This window comes from Natator depressus, chromosome 2 (genome assembly GCF_965152275.1).
Source record: "Natator depressus isolate rNatDep1 chromosome 2, rNatDep2.hap1, whole genome shotgun sequence".
Classification (NCBI taxonomy): Eukaryota; Metazoa; Chordata; order Testudines; family Cheloniidae; genus Natator; species Natator depressus.
In genome coordinates this window covers 255,377,881-255,393,939 of record NC_134235.1, presented here as the reverse complement: position 1 = coordinate 255,393,939, position 16,059 = coordinate 255,377,881, and the positions used below count along the sequence as shown (strand labels likewise).

At 39.7% G+C, this 16,059-nt stretch overlaps 1 protein-coding gene across 1 annotated transcript in view; it reads right to left on the bottom strand.

The window, feature by feature from the left end:
- NKTR (natural killer cell triggering receptor) overlaps nt 1–16,059 on the bottom strand; it is an 82,446-nt gene that overhangs the window by 15,806 nt on the left and 50,581 nt on the right. Inside the window, exons 9-12 of the mRNA XM_074946405.1 lie at nt 12,996–13,230; nt 12,115–12,273; nt 8,800–8,887; nt 3,897–4,042 (exon numbers count right to left, since the gene is read on the bottom strand). Coding sequence (XP_074802506.1) covers nt 3,897–4,042; nt 8,800–8,887; nt 12,115–12,273; nt 12,996–13,230 — 628 coding nt within the window. The remainder of the gene's footprint in view (nt 1–3,896; nt 4,043–8,799; nt 8,888–12,114; nt 12,274–12,995; nt 13,231–16,059) is intronic.

The following is a 16,059-nucleotide window of genomic DNA, read 5'->3' as shown; positions in this document are numbered from 1 at the left end:
GTAAGGAACTTCTGTCACTCAATTCTAGAAGAGACTGGCGTTCTTGAAGTAACAGTCTTGTGAGACGAGTCACCGAAAAGGTACGCGGAAGGTGGGTTGGGAAAAGGAAGGGAGGTAAATTGGAGAACATATCCCTCCTTCACTCTGCTGAGCACCCACTTCTCTGAGGTGATGCTTTCCCAAGCACACTGAAAGCCGGACAGGTGTAATCCAGGGAGGAGATGTAGTTGGTGTGCTGTCCTCGACTAAGAAGTCAAAATGATTGCTTGGAGGATGAAGCTGCCTCGTGAGAAGGGTCTCCCACCGATTAAGATGGCTAGTTATGTCGGGAAGGGCTTGACCTTCTCTTGAACACATACTATGACCTCTGTTGGAAAGAGGATCTGGAGTAACACTGGGGCCTAAACAGTTTCCTCTTGGTAACCAGAATATAAATGCTTAATAAACCAAGTGTTGCATGACAGTCCCTCAGTGTGTGCATAGCGTCATCTGTTTTAGCAACAAACAGTTCAGAACTCTCCAAAGGCAAGTCCTCTATTATGTTCTGCAGCAACCTTGAAATGCCAGAAACCTGTAGCAAGAAAGAACACAGCATGGAGATTGCAATGCCTTTGGAACACAAAGCTGTATCAGCAGCATCCTGTAAGATGCCCCTGAAACCAGCACTAAAAACCATTCCTTATATTCTTCTGACAGCTTGTCAGCAAATTTAGAAATTGCAAAGAAATTAATAAAGTTATATTTTGACAAAACAGCCTGATAATTAGCAACTCTTATTTGAAGTGTGGCAGCGGAAGAAATATTTGGGCTGTATAAATCCAGCCTCTCATATTCTTTATCCTTGGGAGTAGCTAAGGGTGAGACTGATGGGACTGTTCATTAGCACCTGTGAACACCAAAGACTCAGGAATTGGATGGGTAAAGAAACAGTCAAAATCTTGTTGAGGGATTTGGTATTGTCTGTCCACTAGCTTGCCCATAAGTGGTATAGAGGCTGGAGTTTTCCAGAGAGTTTTCGCTACCTACAGTAATGCTTCATTGATGGGAAGTGCAACTCTTCCCGGGGGAGGGGGCTGTAAAGTAACTAGGACAGTGTGGTGGATTCTCTTGTACAAGTTTCTACTGCACCCCCCACAGAGAAGTGTCAACCCTCCTAATCAGGTCGTGAAAAACTCTGAAGTCCTTGGAGGGGAGATGAAGTCTCTGGTGTGACTGCCTTACCTGGTGAAGATGAAGAAATAGGAGAAGGAAGATCTAAGGATTCTTCCATTAATTCCTCCTCTTCTTCCATGGGATTCAGCACAGCAGGTTGAGGGATGGTAGCAGGACGATGAGTAGAGGTTTTTGGCAGCAAGGGAGTAGGAGACTTCTTTCTAGAGTGAGGGAGATCTAGAGTCTCTTGGAGCAGCACAAGACCAGTAAGGGGGACCCCAGGCAGGGATTTCCTTATAGGACGACAGATTCTTCCAAAGGTGAGACAGATTCTTCTCTTTTTGAGTCAGAAGAAATGTAAGCCATCTCATAATATGGAGGAGCAGTTCTCATTGGTGTTCTAGGTGGCCTGGATATGAGAGACATTGGGCTCCAAAGAAAGCAGGGGTTGGCAGAATGTAGATGAAGTGATCCATGCCAATGATGCCAGCATAACTCATAAGAACATAAGAATGGACACACTGCGTCAGACCAATGGTCCATCTAGCCCAGTATCCTGTCTTCCGACAGTGACCAATGCTAGCTGCCCCAGAGGGAAAGAACAGAACAGTTAATCATCAGCTGATCCATCCCCTGTCGCCCATTCCCATCTTCTGGCAAACAGAGGCTAGGGACATTTCAGAGTATGGTTTTGCATACAGTCATGATAGAGATGATTGTAACAGAGATAGTGCCCACAGTGCCAGGTACGCTGATGGCCCTGAAGACAGTGTCACTGGTTGCAGAAGAGGAGAGTCTGGCAGGGAAAAACAAAGGAGATCGCCTGAGGACAACAAGGCCTACATGGTGGAAGGTACCTCAGGTAAGTGTGTCAATAGTGCCAGTGGAGCACAGGCAGACTGAAACAGCTGAAAAGAGCTGATAAATTGTATAGTCAATTGCATGACCACATTTTGGTTCGTTATGAAATATACTCAAGAAACCAAATAACCAACCTTAGTCAAGTTTAACAACATGGTACAGGAAAAAGGTCCTATAGGATACCTCTGAAGAGCAGTCCCATGAAGCAATGTTATATTCATCTTATGCAGAAGGTGTGCCCCCCAAGTTACACATTTCAGCTGGTATTATTTATATGATTTTACAAGTTACACATTCTTACTACATGTAACCAAAATCCAACCCATCACTTTCTTCCACGTCCCTAACTTGTTATTCTGTTCCCTCCTTACTTTGGTTTTGGGTACTAGCATTCCAGGTACTGATCTGTGAAGGTATTTCCGTAGCTTGTACTGAAACACAAAACCAATATATCTTGATTTTGACAAGTTCCCTATCTGCTTGTGACAAATGCTGATTTCAGCAAATGCAAAGTGTTATGGGACACTTAGCATAGGAAGTGAACAAGATTATGGTAAAGGCCTGTTTAGGTTATATCACTGTTACAGTATTTGTGCTTAATGCATACCACACACACAATATTTACATGCTAACCAATATATATTAGTCAGCGAGAACAAAAGACCCATCATGGGTGAAGACACTGGACTTGACGGTGCTCCCTCATATGGAACTGGTGAGCACTTACATTTGTGAAGCCTCAAATGGGTACCAGAGGACTTACCAGAAGATTTTCTGGGGAAAGACCAAAACTTTGAGGTCTTGTTAGCATTGGAATGCCCAGGTCGCTTTGTTGAAGCTGACAGAGAAGACAAAGCATGATGTTTGTCAGTGGACTTGCGTTTTGAAACAGGAGGAGCTGGAGGGGCACTTCTGCCTGAATCTGAGTCCCCTGCCTCATGGTCAGGGCTCAACTATGATGCAAGATGCATGGCCTCTTTCACGAGGTGGACCTTAAGTCAAAAGTTCCTCTGTTTTTGGTCCTGGTGGGGAAGGAGGTACAAATAGAGCATTTGTCCCTCATCTAAACCAGACAAATCAAGCAGCTCTTGTGCCTATCTGTGACCGGGATAACGGCCCCACAGGTTGCACACCTGGGGATTTTTTCCATATCTTTTAGAGATGCTGGCTAATTGAAGCAAATGCTACAGGGAGTTCCAATGCTTACTGTGGGCAGTGAGAAGGAACTGAGAGGGAGGAGGTGGCCAGGCCCCTTTTATCTCTTTGCCTCAGAGAACAAGAACAGGGACACATGCACTGCATAGTGGGACTGCTGGCAAAAGTCTCTGACTCAAGTGCATTGCGCGCACGAACACCTGCATTGGAATGTATGTGTGCACAATCATTTGAAGGAGAACTATAGATTCATAAGCTATGTTGAAATCCAAGCTTAACCATTTTCTCATACTTTTTTTGTGCTTCTCTACCAAACAATCTTACAATATATTAACAGGCAGAAGGAATTCATAGCAATTGGGATGTTTTGTTTATGACGAATATGTTACTATTATTCAATAACCATCAGATACATAAACGCAGAAAACTGAATAAGACTATACTCTGATGGTATAACAAGATTCACACCACAGTTACCAAGCCATCAGAATTTTTTCATAGAGCTGCTTCTGTTGAAACATTTATAACTGTATAAGGACTATTTACAAGATCTGATATATTTCTTTTTGACTGTGCTTCCAAGAGAGACCGTGGCATAGTAACAATACGGAAAGGTTATGGAATAAGTCTTTTCTATTTTTATTATTCTGAACTTGAAGAGAGTATCTTCTCATTTTACAAGACAAATAACCTATATAACAATTTAAAATTTGTAGTAAAGATCTTACTTATCTCCTTTACTCCACTTCTCCCCACTGGGTGGTCTGTATGTTCTTAACCTCTGCATCTCCTCTTTCCAATGAGGAGGGGTTTCACTGCTCTCATCATCATCTGATTCAGAACAGGATCGTGATCGAGGTGGTGTGTGGTATCGCTGGAAGAGTACAAAAGCAGGCTTAAACAAAGGCAAAAAGGAAACCAAGTACCCTGCAGGAGAGAACTGAGGCAAAAGTATCATTCAGCAGGTCTCAATAACACAAGCAAAATCAGGAGTTTCTTCCATAAATTCATAGATTTTAAGGCCACACGCGACCATGGTGATCTAAATAGGCCTTGTCTACACTACTGCGGTAAGTCGACCTAAGTTATGATACTCCAGCTACATGAATAAAGTAGCTGGACTCAACGTAGCCTAGGTCGACTTACTGCAGTGTCTACACTGTGCTGCATCGATGGGAGACGCTCTCCTGTTGACTTACATTAATCTTCTTTTTCCGGTGGAGTACCAGAATCAACGGAGAGCACTCTGCAGTCAATTTAGCAGGTCTCTGCTAGACCCGGTAAATCGACCCCTGCTGCATCGATTGCAGCAGCGTAGACATGGCCTTAGTCTCACCTTCTCAATAACACAGGACAGACAACCTCACCCAGTAATCTCTGCATCATAAAGCCCATAAAGAACAGTTACTTACCGTACAGTAAGTGTCGTTCTTAAAGGTATGTTGTGCAGCAAAAGTGGAACCCATGTGGACATGTGTCCCTTGTGCATAAGGTCTGATTCGCTTGGTCAGCAGTATTCACTTGAGGGCCCCCATCGAACGGCATAATGGATTAAGCGAATCCAACTCTCTCAGTTTCTTTGCCAAAACAGAACCCAGAGCAGTAGGATTCCATAAAAGCAGAGAAGGAGGGAAGGTTGCGGAATCCATGCAGACAACACATCTCAAAGAACCACAGTTACTGCAGGATAACAAAACTTTCTTCTTTGAGTCTACATGTATTTCACTAACAAAGCAGTTGTCTGTTTGCTTGGAGGAGGGTGGTAGAAGTCCTATTTAAATTTGACTGCAGTACATCTCTTCCAAAATGAGCATCCAATCTGGAAGCCTATATTAAGGAATAGCATCTTGTAAATATGCAGACCAAGCTCAAAGTAGCTGTTCTACAAATTACAGACATAGGGCCATTTGTCAGATAGTCTGAGCTCTAGTGCAATGAGCTCCAATATGGCTAGCTAGATCAAACTTGACTAACTCATAACGTGTCTTTATACAGCCGGAGACCTCCTTAGATAACATGAGTGTATATAGGTTACTCCTTAGCTCTATCAGCAAAGGCCACAGATGATCTGGGCGGTGCTCCTGAACAATTTTATCTTGTCATTGTAAAGAGAAAGTGCCCCTTCTGTGTGAAGTTTAGCTTCTCCCACAGTTAAGTGAGACTTGGGAAAGAAAACTGGGAGATGAATGCAGTAGTTTATTTAGAACTCTGAGACAATCTTCCATTTAGCTTTGTAAGTCTGTCTGGTTGAAAATTTCCTGCTTTGGAGCAGAATATTCCAAACCTCAGCTGAACAGCTTCTTTTGGTGTGTGTCATGCAGCCAGGATCCAGCCTGTCAAATGTAACGAAGCTGGGTCTAAGAGGCTATTGCTCTGCAAGACTATAGCAGGCAGGGTCAGCAGAGTGGGGGGCGTTGTGTTAAAAGGTTTGTCAGATCTGAATACAAGAACTGCCTGGCCCATGCTGGGGCTATCATAATCTGAGTCTTGCCTCAGTTTCCTCAGTACCCTCAGTATCATGGGGATCGAGGAAAGGCATACATCAGTCTCAGCATACAGCGGATGAGGAATGCATCTATCAGGGAGCCTGGACTTGAACCCCTTCGGGAGCAAAATGTCTGACACTTCTTGTTCCTGGTCTCGGGCAAATAAGTCTATTTCTAGGAATCCACACTTGTGAACAATGTTCTACAGGATGAAGTCTGACAGAACGCCCCGGCTGTCTGAGGATGCCTGCTGAATTGATCTGCCAAGGTGTTCTGAAGGTTGAAAAGGTGGAGAGCCACCAGTTTGATCTGAGTCAGAATGCACCAACTACAGAGCCAAATGGTCTCCTGACAGAGCACAGACACAGTCTTTCTCCTTCTTGTCTGGATATATAATGCATAGCTATGGTGTTGTCTATAAGCACTACTATCGTGGATCTCCAGAGCAGAGAAAGGAATATTCTGCATGTGAGATGGACAGCTTTGAGCATTAAGACATTTAAATGGAAGCAAGCTTCCAGAGAGGTCAATAGGTCCTGAATTTTAAGGTGACCTCGATAAGCTGCCCATCTCTGAGTGATGGAGTCTGCCATCAGAGTCATGGTAGAGAGAAGTCTAGATAGGATACTCTGTTGCACACCTGAAGAGAGTCTCTTTCCACGAGCTTAACGAAGAGAGGACTTCTTGAGGGACTGTAATCACTATGTCCATTCAGTGTCTCTTGGGTAGATACAACGTGCATAGAACATAGGTGAAGTCTGGCAATCACTTCACATGGGTACATGAGACTGCATGTTCTAGAAGCCTGAGGCAGGTTTCCACTGATATTCTGGGTGATCCTGAAGTTGGTTCATGATACCTACTATCGCTTGGAATCTATTTTGTGGAAGGTACACTCTCCACTGATCTGGAGTCTACCAGTCCTCCTATTAACTCTATGCTCTGAGTCCAAGTCATTGTAGATTTTTGTCTGTTGACCTTGAGGCCCAGTGAGGCAAACAGGTGTGAATTACTTGAACTGAAAAGATGACCAGTTGGAGTGATCTGCCTCGAATTAGCCTGTCATTGAGGTAAAGGTAGAGTTGGATTCCTTGTCTTCTTAGGTGAGCTCCTATAACTGCCAAACACTTGGAGAACACCCATAGTACGGAAAGACCAGAGGGCCGGACTCTGTACTGGTAATTAAATGTCCCACAGGAAATATCTCAGATTTCTTGTAGGGCTAGCTGGCTATATGTAAACAGACAGCTTGCAGGCCACGAGCTCCAAACCAGTCTTGAAGACCTAATGAAGGAATTATGGGGGGTAGAATCACCATCCTGGACTTGAAATGGTGGATATAGATATTGAGATATCAAAGGTCCAGGAGGGGCCACCAACCTCCTTTCTTCTTTAGGATAAGAAAGTAATGGAAATCAAAACCCCAGCCCTGAACTCCAAGGGCAACTCCCTCCACTGGTCTGAGTTGAAGAAAGGAGTCTCTTACAACATTCAGGACCCACAGGTTCCAAATAATCCAAAGGGGTGGGGAATCTTAGAAAGTAAAAAATCCTTTAGTGGTTCTATTAGGCTCTCAACATTGGCATCAAACTTGATGTTTGGTGGAAGCCCAAGACTGTGAGGCAACAGATGAGGAGGCAGAGGGTCATCTGCGATGGCCTCTCTGGCCAATGGTAATACTGGGCAGAAGAATGCTGTCTGAAGGATGGCTGCAGCTGTGGCTACTTCATTCTTGGAGCTGAGTCATAACGACTCAAAGTATACTCAGTTACCTTTGAATCTTTCAAGGAGTAGAGGGCCTGAACAATTCCAAGGTTAAAAAGTTTGTTTGCCTCAAATGGGAGGATCCACAAGGGCGGAAGCATGACGACGGCCTCATAGCTATTGCCATGATCATAATATGCACCATGGTGCCATTCAAAGAACTTCTGTCTGAGTGATAGTATAGCTTCTAGAAAAATATCCAGTATTGATTTAGAGATTTACTGATGGAGAATCCAACATATCCCTATGCAAATTGCTGCAGTGGCTAATTACCTTCACTTAAAAATCTGCACCTTATTTCTAGTGTAAATTTGTCTAGCTTCAGTTCTAACAAACTTCTTATGCCTTTTTCTGCTAGATTAAAGAGCTCTCTATCATAACTCTCTTTCCCCACATAGGCTCTTGTAGACTGTGATCAAGTCACCTAAAACTTTTCTTGGATAAATAATGTATTTTGAGCTTCTGTGTCTCATTATAAAACATGTTTTTCCTAGACCTCAAACCATTCTTTCAGCTCTTCTCTGAACCCCCTTCTAATTTTTCAACTTTCATGACTAAATTATAGGTGAATGTGACTATGAGATATTGACCTTGCATTAAACAACATTAAACTTCACTTGTGGCTCATGTAACTCATTGCACAGTGGATCTAAGATGAGACCTATATTGACCAACTGACCTACAACTACATATGTCTCTTACTTTGGCTACCCAAACCCATCAAAATAGAGACTGAAAGGCTAATACATCCAAAGATCCTTCCCCCATACCACTGAATCCTCAGACCCCAACAATGTCACTCTACTTTCTCGACTACATATATACAGTAATCAGAAGAGCACAGTTACTACAACTGGAGACATGATCAACAGCCATCATAACAAAAGGCAAAAGAGACAGTACTTCCTTATCTCTGCACCTGACAATCCTGGGGTTCAACTAAGGCTATTGTGGGGCACCCTGACAAATGGAGAAAAGTAGCAGCTATTGTCATTGTGTCTGGCTGCTTCTGTAGTCTATCGTCCAAGGTGCCATAAGTTGGGATCCAGCGGTGATTATGGGATGAATCTAGCGGGCATTATTTACCCTCTAAGTATTTCATCCTTAAGTGATTTTGATACCCACTCATGACGAAGGGGCAAACATCCTGCTTTTCCCATCAATCTAATAGGTAAGCCTGTTTTTAGTGTAAGAGGTATAAAAATGTGAGGGTTTTACAAATACAGTTTTAATTTTGCTGCAACATTTCAACAGATCAACCAAGTAAGCTATGGTCCTTCAACCTCAGTTACAATAAAATCACATGCAAACCATTAGAGTTATTTAAAACTCTGGGAAGAAAGGGTGGGTAGGGGAAAGGGTGAGAGAAATACAAACATACGATTGTTCCTCTTCCTTTAATTTTCCTTCCAGATTTAGAGACTGACGGCTTCTGGTCAGTCAAAGCTGGTGCAACATCAAGAAGTTTCCTAAAATAAGAAGAAAAAATGGGTTTAATGTAACACAGTAATAAAAATATGAATTTGTTCCTCACAGATCATTGTTAAGCTAATAACATACAAAATATTCACCAAGAGGTCCAATAAAACAAATGGAGAAAGACTGAAAGTCAGTGTACTGAGAAAGCAATATTATGAGGAGAGAAAGAAAAAATAAGTGAATAGATAGCTTCCCTATGAAAGGTGGATCACTACCATAGTAATTTTCACCTAGCTAACAAGATTAGACTATCTACAGTAAATAATGCTGACTTACTAATGAACTTGCAAAATGATGTTAGAACAGTGCACCCTTTTTCTAGGACGCAGTCATTTTTATCACCTGTCTGCTAACCATATGTGCACTGAGTAATGCTTGGATCTCCGCGTCCACAAATATATTACTTTAAGGGCTTGTCTACACAGACATTTAATTCACAGCAAATTGGGGCATAACTCTAACCCACACTGCGCCTGCCAGACACTAAGGTCCATGTGTACCCTGACAATGCACACCGACTAGAGAACTGTAAGTGTACATCAGGACGGTCCACACTGACCCTTATCGTGCAGCAAGCTAGCATGGGATAGAATTACACCCCAGCTTGCCACAAATTAAACATTCATGTACACAAGCCCTAAGGGGCATCACTAGTTTGCCACCTATGGACAACTGACCAGTTCTAATGGTTTTTAGCAATGAAAGGCAATTCAACATTCCTGTAAATGCAATTCAACATTCCTGTAAATACACTTCAGTATGCTCAGTAGAAATGAATAATTGTCAAAGCTTGAAGAAATGATTTATCATTTCAAGCAGGGACTTATCTGATACTGTCAACTTTATTATGTTCCTGAATATTGTTTGAGTGTAAACAGGCTCTGTAGATGATTGACTAGTATTGTATATTAAGCCATTCAGCCCATTACACAGAGTATGCTATAGAAAGAGCATTTGAACTTTGTATAATATTTCTTTTATATTTAATTTGAAACTATTTTACAAATTCATGATTATTTGGTTTCTCTAGAAAGATAGCGTTTTTGGAAAATAGGGAGAAGCATATTAACATCAGGGTCTTGACCAAATTCCAACTGATCACAACACTGAAATCAAATTCCCCTTACTGTTTAAATTGGAAAGGTAATACTTCATTTTCCCTCTTAAACTACTCTGTTATATTGCTATGCACTGCTAAACAAATTACTGCATTTTATCCTGGGGTTTCATACAGAAGCAATGGATGAAGTAATCTATTTGTATTGTTTATATTTCAATTTAGGTTTGTAACACATTTGGGATCCTTCACAACGAGTGGCACAATGTAAAGTTATTACTAGGGATGTCAAGCAATTAAAAAAATTAATCTTGATTAATCAAGTGATTAATCGTGCTGTTAAACAATAACAGAATACCATTTATTTAAATATTTTGGATGTTTTGTACATTTTCAAATACATTGATTTCAATTACAACACAGAATACGAGGTGTACAGTGCTCACTTTATATTTATTTTTTATTACAAATACACTGTAAAAAACAAAAGAAATTGTATTTTTTAATTCACTTAGTACGAGCTCTGTAGTGCAATCTCTATCATGAAAGTTGAACTTATAAATGTACAATTATGTACAAAAAATAACTGCATTCAAAAATAAAACAGTATAAAACTTTAGCGCCTACAAGTCCACTCAGTCCCACTTCAGCCAATCACTCACTCAAACAAGTTTGGTTACAATTTGCGGGAGATAACACTGCCCGCTTCTCGGTTACATCACCTGAAAGTGAAAACAGGTGTTCACAAGGCACTGCTGTAGCCGGTATCACAAGATATTTACTTGCCAGATGCGCTAAAGATTCATATGTCCCTTCATGTTTCAACCACCTTTCCAGAGGACGTGTCCATGCTGATGATGGGTTCTGCTCAATAACAATCCAAAGCAGTGCAGACCGACGCATGTTCATTTTCATCATCTGACACAGATGCGACCAGCAGAAGGCCGATTTTCTTTTTTGGTGTTTCAGGTTCTGTAGTTTCCAGAACTTGAGTGTTGCTCTTTTAAGACTTCTGAAAACATGCTCCACACCTCGTCCCTCTCAGATTTTGGACGGCACTTCAGATTCTTAAACCTTGGGTTGTGTGCTGTAGCTATCTTTAGAAATCTCACATTGCTACTTTCTTTGCATTTTGTCATATCTGCTGTGAAAGTGTTCTTAAAACGAATATGTGCTGGGTCATTATCCGAGACTGCTATAATATGAAATATATGGCAGAATGCGGGTAAAACAGAACAGGAGATATACAATTCTCCCCCAAGGAGTTCAGTCACAAATTTAACTAGTGCATTAATTTTTTTAACAAGCATCATCAGCATGGAAGCATGTCCTTTGGAATGGTGGCCGAAGCATGAAGGGGCATACGAATGTTTACCATATCTGGCACGTAAATACCTTGCAACGCTGGCTACAAAAGTGCCATGCGAACACCTGTTCTCACTTTCAGGTGACACTGTAAATAAGAAGCAGGCAGCAGTATCTCCTGTAAATGTAAACAAACTTGTTTGTCTTAGGGATTGGCTAAACAAGATGTAGGACTGAGTGGACTTTTAGGCTCTAAAGTTTTACATTGTTTTGGTTTTGAGTGTAGTTATATAACAACAAAAATCTACATTTGTAAGTTACAGTTTCCCAATAAAAAGATTGCACTACAGTACTTGTATGAGGTGAATTGAAAAATAGTATTTTTGTATCATTTTTACAGTGCAAATATTTGTAATAAAAATAATATAAAGTGAGCACTGTACAATTTGTATTCTGTGTTATAATAGAAATAAATATATTTGAAAAGGTAGAAAAAATTCAAAAATATTTAATACATTTCAATTGGTATTCTATCGTTTAACAGTGCAATTAATCATGATTAATTTTATTAATCACGATTAATTTTTTTGAGTTAATCATATGAATAAACTGCGATTAATCGACAGCCCAAGTTATTACATAAGATTCGATCTGATGAGATTAGAGACACAGACTGAAGTGGAAATTCCAATGGAAAATGTTACAAGCAGCTAAGTTACTTAATGTTAAGAAACCTTACTTACACCACTGGGTGACCCTCCGAGAGTCAGTACAGAAAATCCTTTATTAATGGAAAGAACATCCCCACTAAGTTAATACTATAGTGTAACAAAAAAGGTTAAATCTGCAGCTTACGGCTCAGGTTCTACTTTGACAACAGGCACATCTCTTCTCAGCAAAAATCTATTTTCAGGCACTGGGGGAATTTCTTCAGGTCGAACCACAGGTTTGTCCCTTTTTGTGCTCAAGTCAATTGATTTTCTCTCATTTACATCACTCTTGTCAGAATGGCTGCTGAGGGGTAGGAGGGGGGAGAAAGCAATTTACAAAGCAAAACTATTATCTAAACCTAGGCTGAAAGACGTACAGATTCTCAAAACTGATTTAAAAAAAAATAACCGTAAGTGACATATCCAACATTAAGGATATGTCACATTGTTAACTCATCACATTGTTCTATCACATTGTTAACTCATTTAATTTTATGCCAACATCTACAAGTCAAGCTATCAAAGAACTAGAGAAACAAGGCTCCTTTCACATTTAACAGACAAAAGTTATATTTCCTTCTTGGATCATCAGTTAACTTATTACAGTGTCAACAGGTATCTTAATATTCTAAAATATAGGAAATCATAATTGAAAATAAATATCACATTTTAATATGAGCATCCTTAATACAGTACAGTAAATTTTCCTCTACTTTAAAAATGATCCCAAATAATTAAATCTTGTCTCCATGCATTAGTTTCTCCTTCCAATGTATGTAAATATATTACGTCCCAAATGGCTGTCAGTGTGCAGAGATGCAGTTTATTAGTTAAGTTATTAATAGCTTCTCTATATTTAGTAAGAAATCTTTAATTAAATCTACAGTAAACTTTAATTTTCAAGGACGAACAAAATCAAACTTCCAGAATTAAATACATCTTAATAATGTTTTCCATAAAGCACCTATATAATTAACATGGTAATTTCACACATGATTTCTTTGGGATTCTTAACAGATTAGTCACCCTCTTTGGTTTGATATCCGTTTGCACCTTGGCTCCTCTTTCTTTCTCTCTTCCCGTCTTCGCTTTCTTGATTGTTTTATTTTAGTTCTTCTCTTGCGCTTTCTTCTTCTACTTTTCTCATTTTCAGCTTCACTTTCCGATGAAGATTCTGAAGAGGTTGATGAGCTAGAGGAGGAATCTGAAGCTTCTGAGTGAGTAGACGCTTTCCTCTTTTTCTCTAAAACTTGAGACGACACTATTATAGAAACATGATTCTCCAAAAGAGCAGAGTGTAAACTATAAACAATCATCAGATCCCTTATTTCCCGATTAGCCACAACAGAAAAGAAACAGGACACTTAAATGTGCAATTACATTAAGTAAGTGTTCGGACCATACATATTAAATGAATGAAATATCAATGAAATGATTAACCTGAAGTATAATAATTTTTTATATCAGAGTAAGGATGAGTGTGGTAAAATTCTTCAGTTTCTACCAAGTGAACTATACAGCTCTCCAATTTACATCTCTCTACCCTAAAAAACAGAGTGTACCACTTTATAACCAACATTTCAATTATACATAACACAGGAGGATTTTTTAATATTTCAATAAACAAATTATAGTATATGAACAAGATGAAAAGCTTGCCATATCAACAAATAAGTGTTTTATAAAAAAATGTTAATAAGTAAATGTGTGGATATTTGGTCATATGAACAGAACAGTTAACTCATGCGATTAACTCAAAAAATTAATTGCGATTAATAACATTTATAATAGAATACCAATTGAAATTTATTAAATATTTTTGAATGTTTTTCTACATTTTCAATATTGATTTCCATTACAACACAGAATACAAAGTGCACAGTTCTCACTTTATATTATTATTTTTATTATAACTATATGCACTGTAAAAATGATAAACCAAATAGTATTTTTCAATTCACCTCATACAAGTATTGAAGTGCAATCTCTTTATCGTGAAAGTGTGCAGCATGCTTTCAGATGTCCTAAAAGAGCAACACTCTGATATGGAAACTACAGAACCCGAACCACAACCAAAAAAAAAAAAAAAATCAACCTTCTGCTGTTGGCATCTGACTCAGAGGATGAAAATGAGCATGTATCAGTCCGCACCACTTTGGCTCATTATAAAGCAGAATCCATCATCAGCCTGGACACATGTCCTCTGGAATGGTGGTTGAAGCAAGAAGGGACACATGAATCTTTATCGCATCTGGCATGTAAATATCTTGCAACACCAGCTACAACAGTGTCATGTGAACACCTGTTGTCACTTTCAGGTGACATTGTAAACATGAAGCAGGCAGCATTATCTCCCACAAATTGTAACCAGCCTTGTTTGTCTGAGTGATTGGCTGACCAAGAAGTAGGACTGAGTGGACTTCTAGGCTCTAAAGTTTCACATTGCATTCAAAAGTAAAACAGTTTTTGTTTTAACATAATTTTACATTTGTAAGTTCAACTTTCATGATAAAGAGATTGCACTATAGTACTTGTATGAGGTAAATTGAAAACTTTTGTTTTTTTAGTGTAAATATTTGTAATAAAAAATAAATATAAAGTGAGCACTGTACACTTTGTATTCTGTGTTGTAACTGAAATTTAATATATTTGAAAATGTAGTAAACATCCAAAATTATTTAAAATAAATGGAGGACTTGTGGCATCTTAGAGACTAACAAATTTATTTGAGCATAAGCTTTCGTGAGCTACAGCTCACTTCATCGGATGCATTCAGTGGAAAATACATGGGGGAGATTTATATACACAGAGAACATGAAACAATGGGTGTTACCATACACACTGTAACGACAGTGATCAGGTAAGGTGAGCTATTACCAGCAGGAGAGCCGGAGGGGGGTGCGGGGCGGCTTTTGTAGTGATAATCAAGGTGGGCCATTTCCAGCAGTTGACAAGAACGTCTGATTTCAGAGTAACAGCCGTGTTAGTCTGTATTTGCAAAAAGAAAAGGAGTACTTGTGGCACCTTAGAGACTAACCAATTTATTTGAGCATAAGCTTTCGTGAGCTACAGCTCACCATCCGATGAAGTGAGCTGTAGCTCACGAAAGCTTATGCTCAAATGAATTGGTTAGTCTCTAAGGTGCCACAAGAACGTCTGAGGAACAGCGGGGCGGTGGGGGGAAATAAACATTGGGAAATACTTTTACTTTGTGTAATGACCCATCCACTCCCCGTCTTTATTCGAGCCTAATTTAATTGTATCCAGTTTGCAAATTAATTCCAATTCAGCAGTCTCTCGTTGGAGTGGTCTGTAATTGAGTGACCTAAAAGTGGCAATTCTTCAACAAAAAAACTTCAAAAACAGATTCCAATCAGACATTCTTGCCAACTGCTGGAAATGGCCCACCTTGATTATCACTACAAAAGCCGCCCCGCACCCCCCTCCGGCTCTCCTGCTGGTAATAGCTCACCTTACCTGATCACTCTCGTTACAGTGTGTATGGTAACACCCATTGTTTCATGTTCTTTGGGTATATAAATCTCCCCCATGTATTTTCCACTGAATGCATCCGATGAAGTGAGCTGTAGCTCACAAAAGCTTATGCTCAAATAAATTTGTTAGTCTCTAAGGTGCCACAAGTCCTCCTGTTCTTTTTGCAGATACAGACTAACACGGCTGCTACTCTGAAACTTAAAATAAATGGTATTCTATTGTTGTTTAATTGCACGATTCATTTTTTTAATCCCTTGACTACTTTAAAATAAATTTTAGCTTGCAATACTGTGACTTCATGTCATTGGTTCTTCCTAGGACAAAAGAGAGAGATGAACAAGCACCATCCACATTCATCTTTTTTTTGTTTTTTTGTGACTCAAACATCTTAGATGATCAACGCACAAGTTACACTTAAAATCAATATCAAGACTCTCAGAGTCAGTCCCAATATCCACCTCTTCTCGTAGAAACCACATCAGTCTGCTCTATCATTCATCTTCATACTTGTATAGAATTTGTCCACTACCCTCTAAGACAGGGGTGGGCAAACTTTTTGGCCCAAGGGCCACATCAGGGTGCGAAACTGTATGGA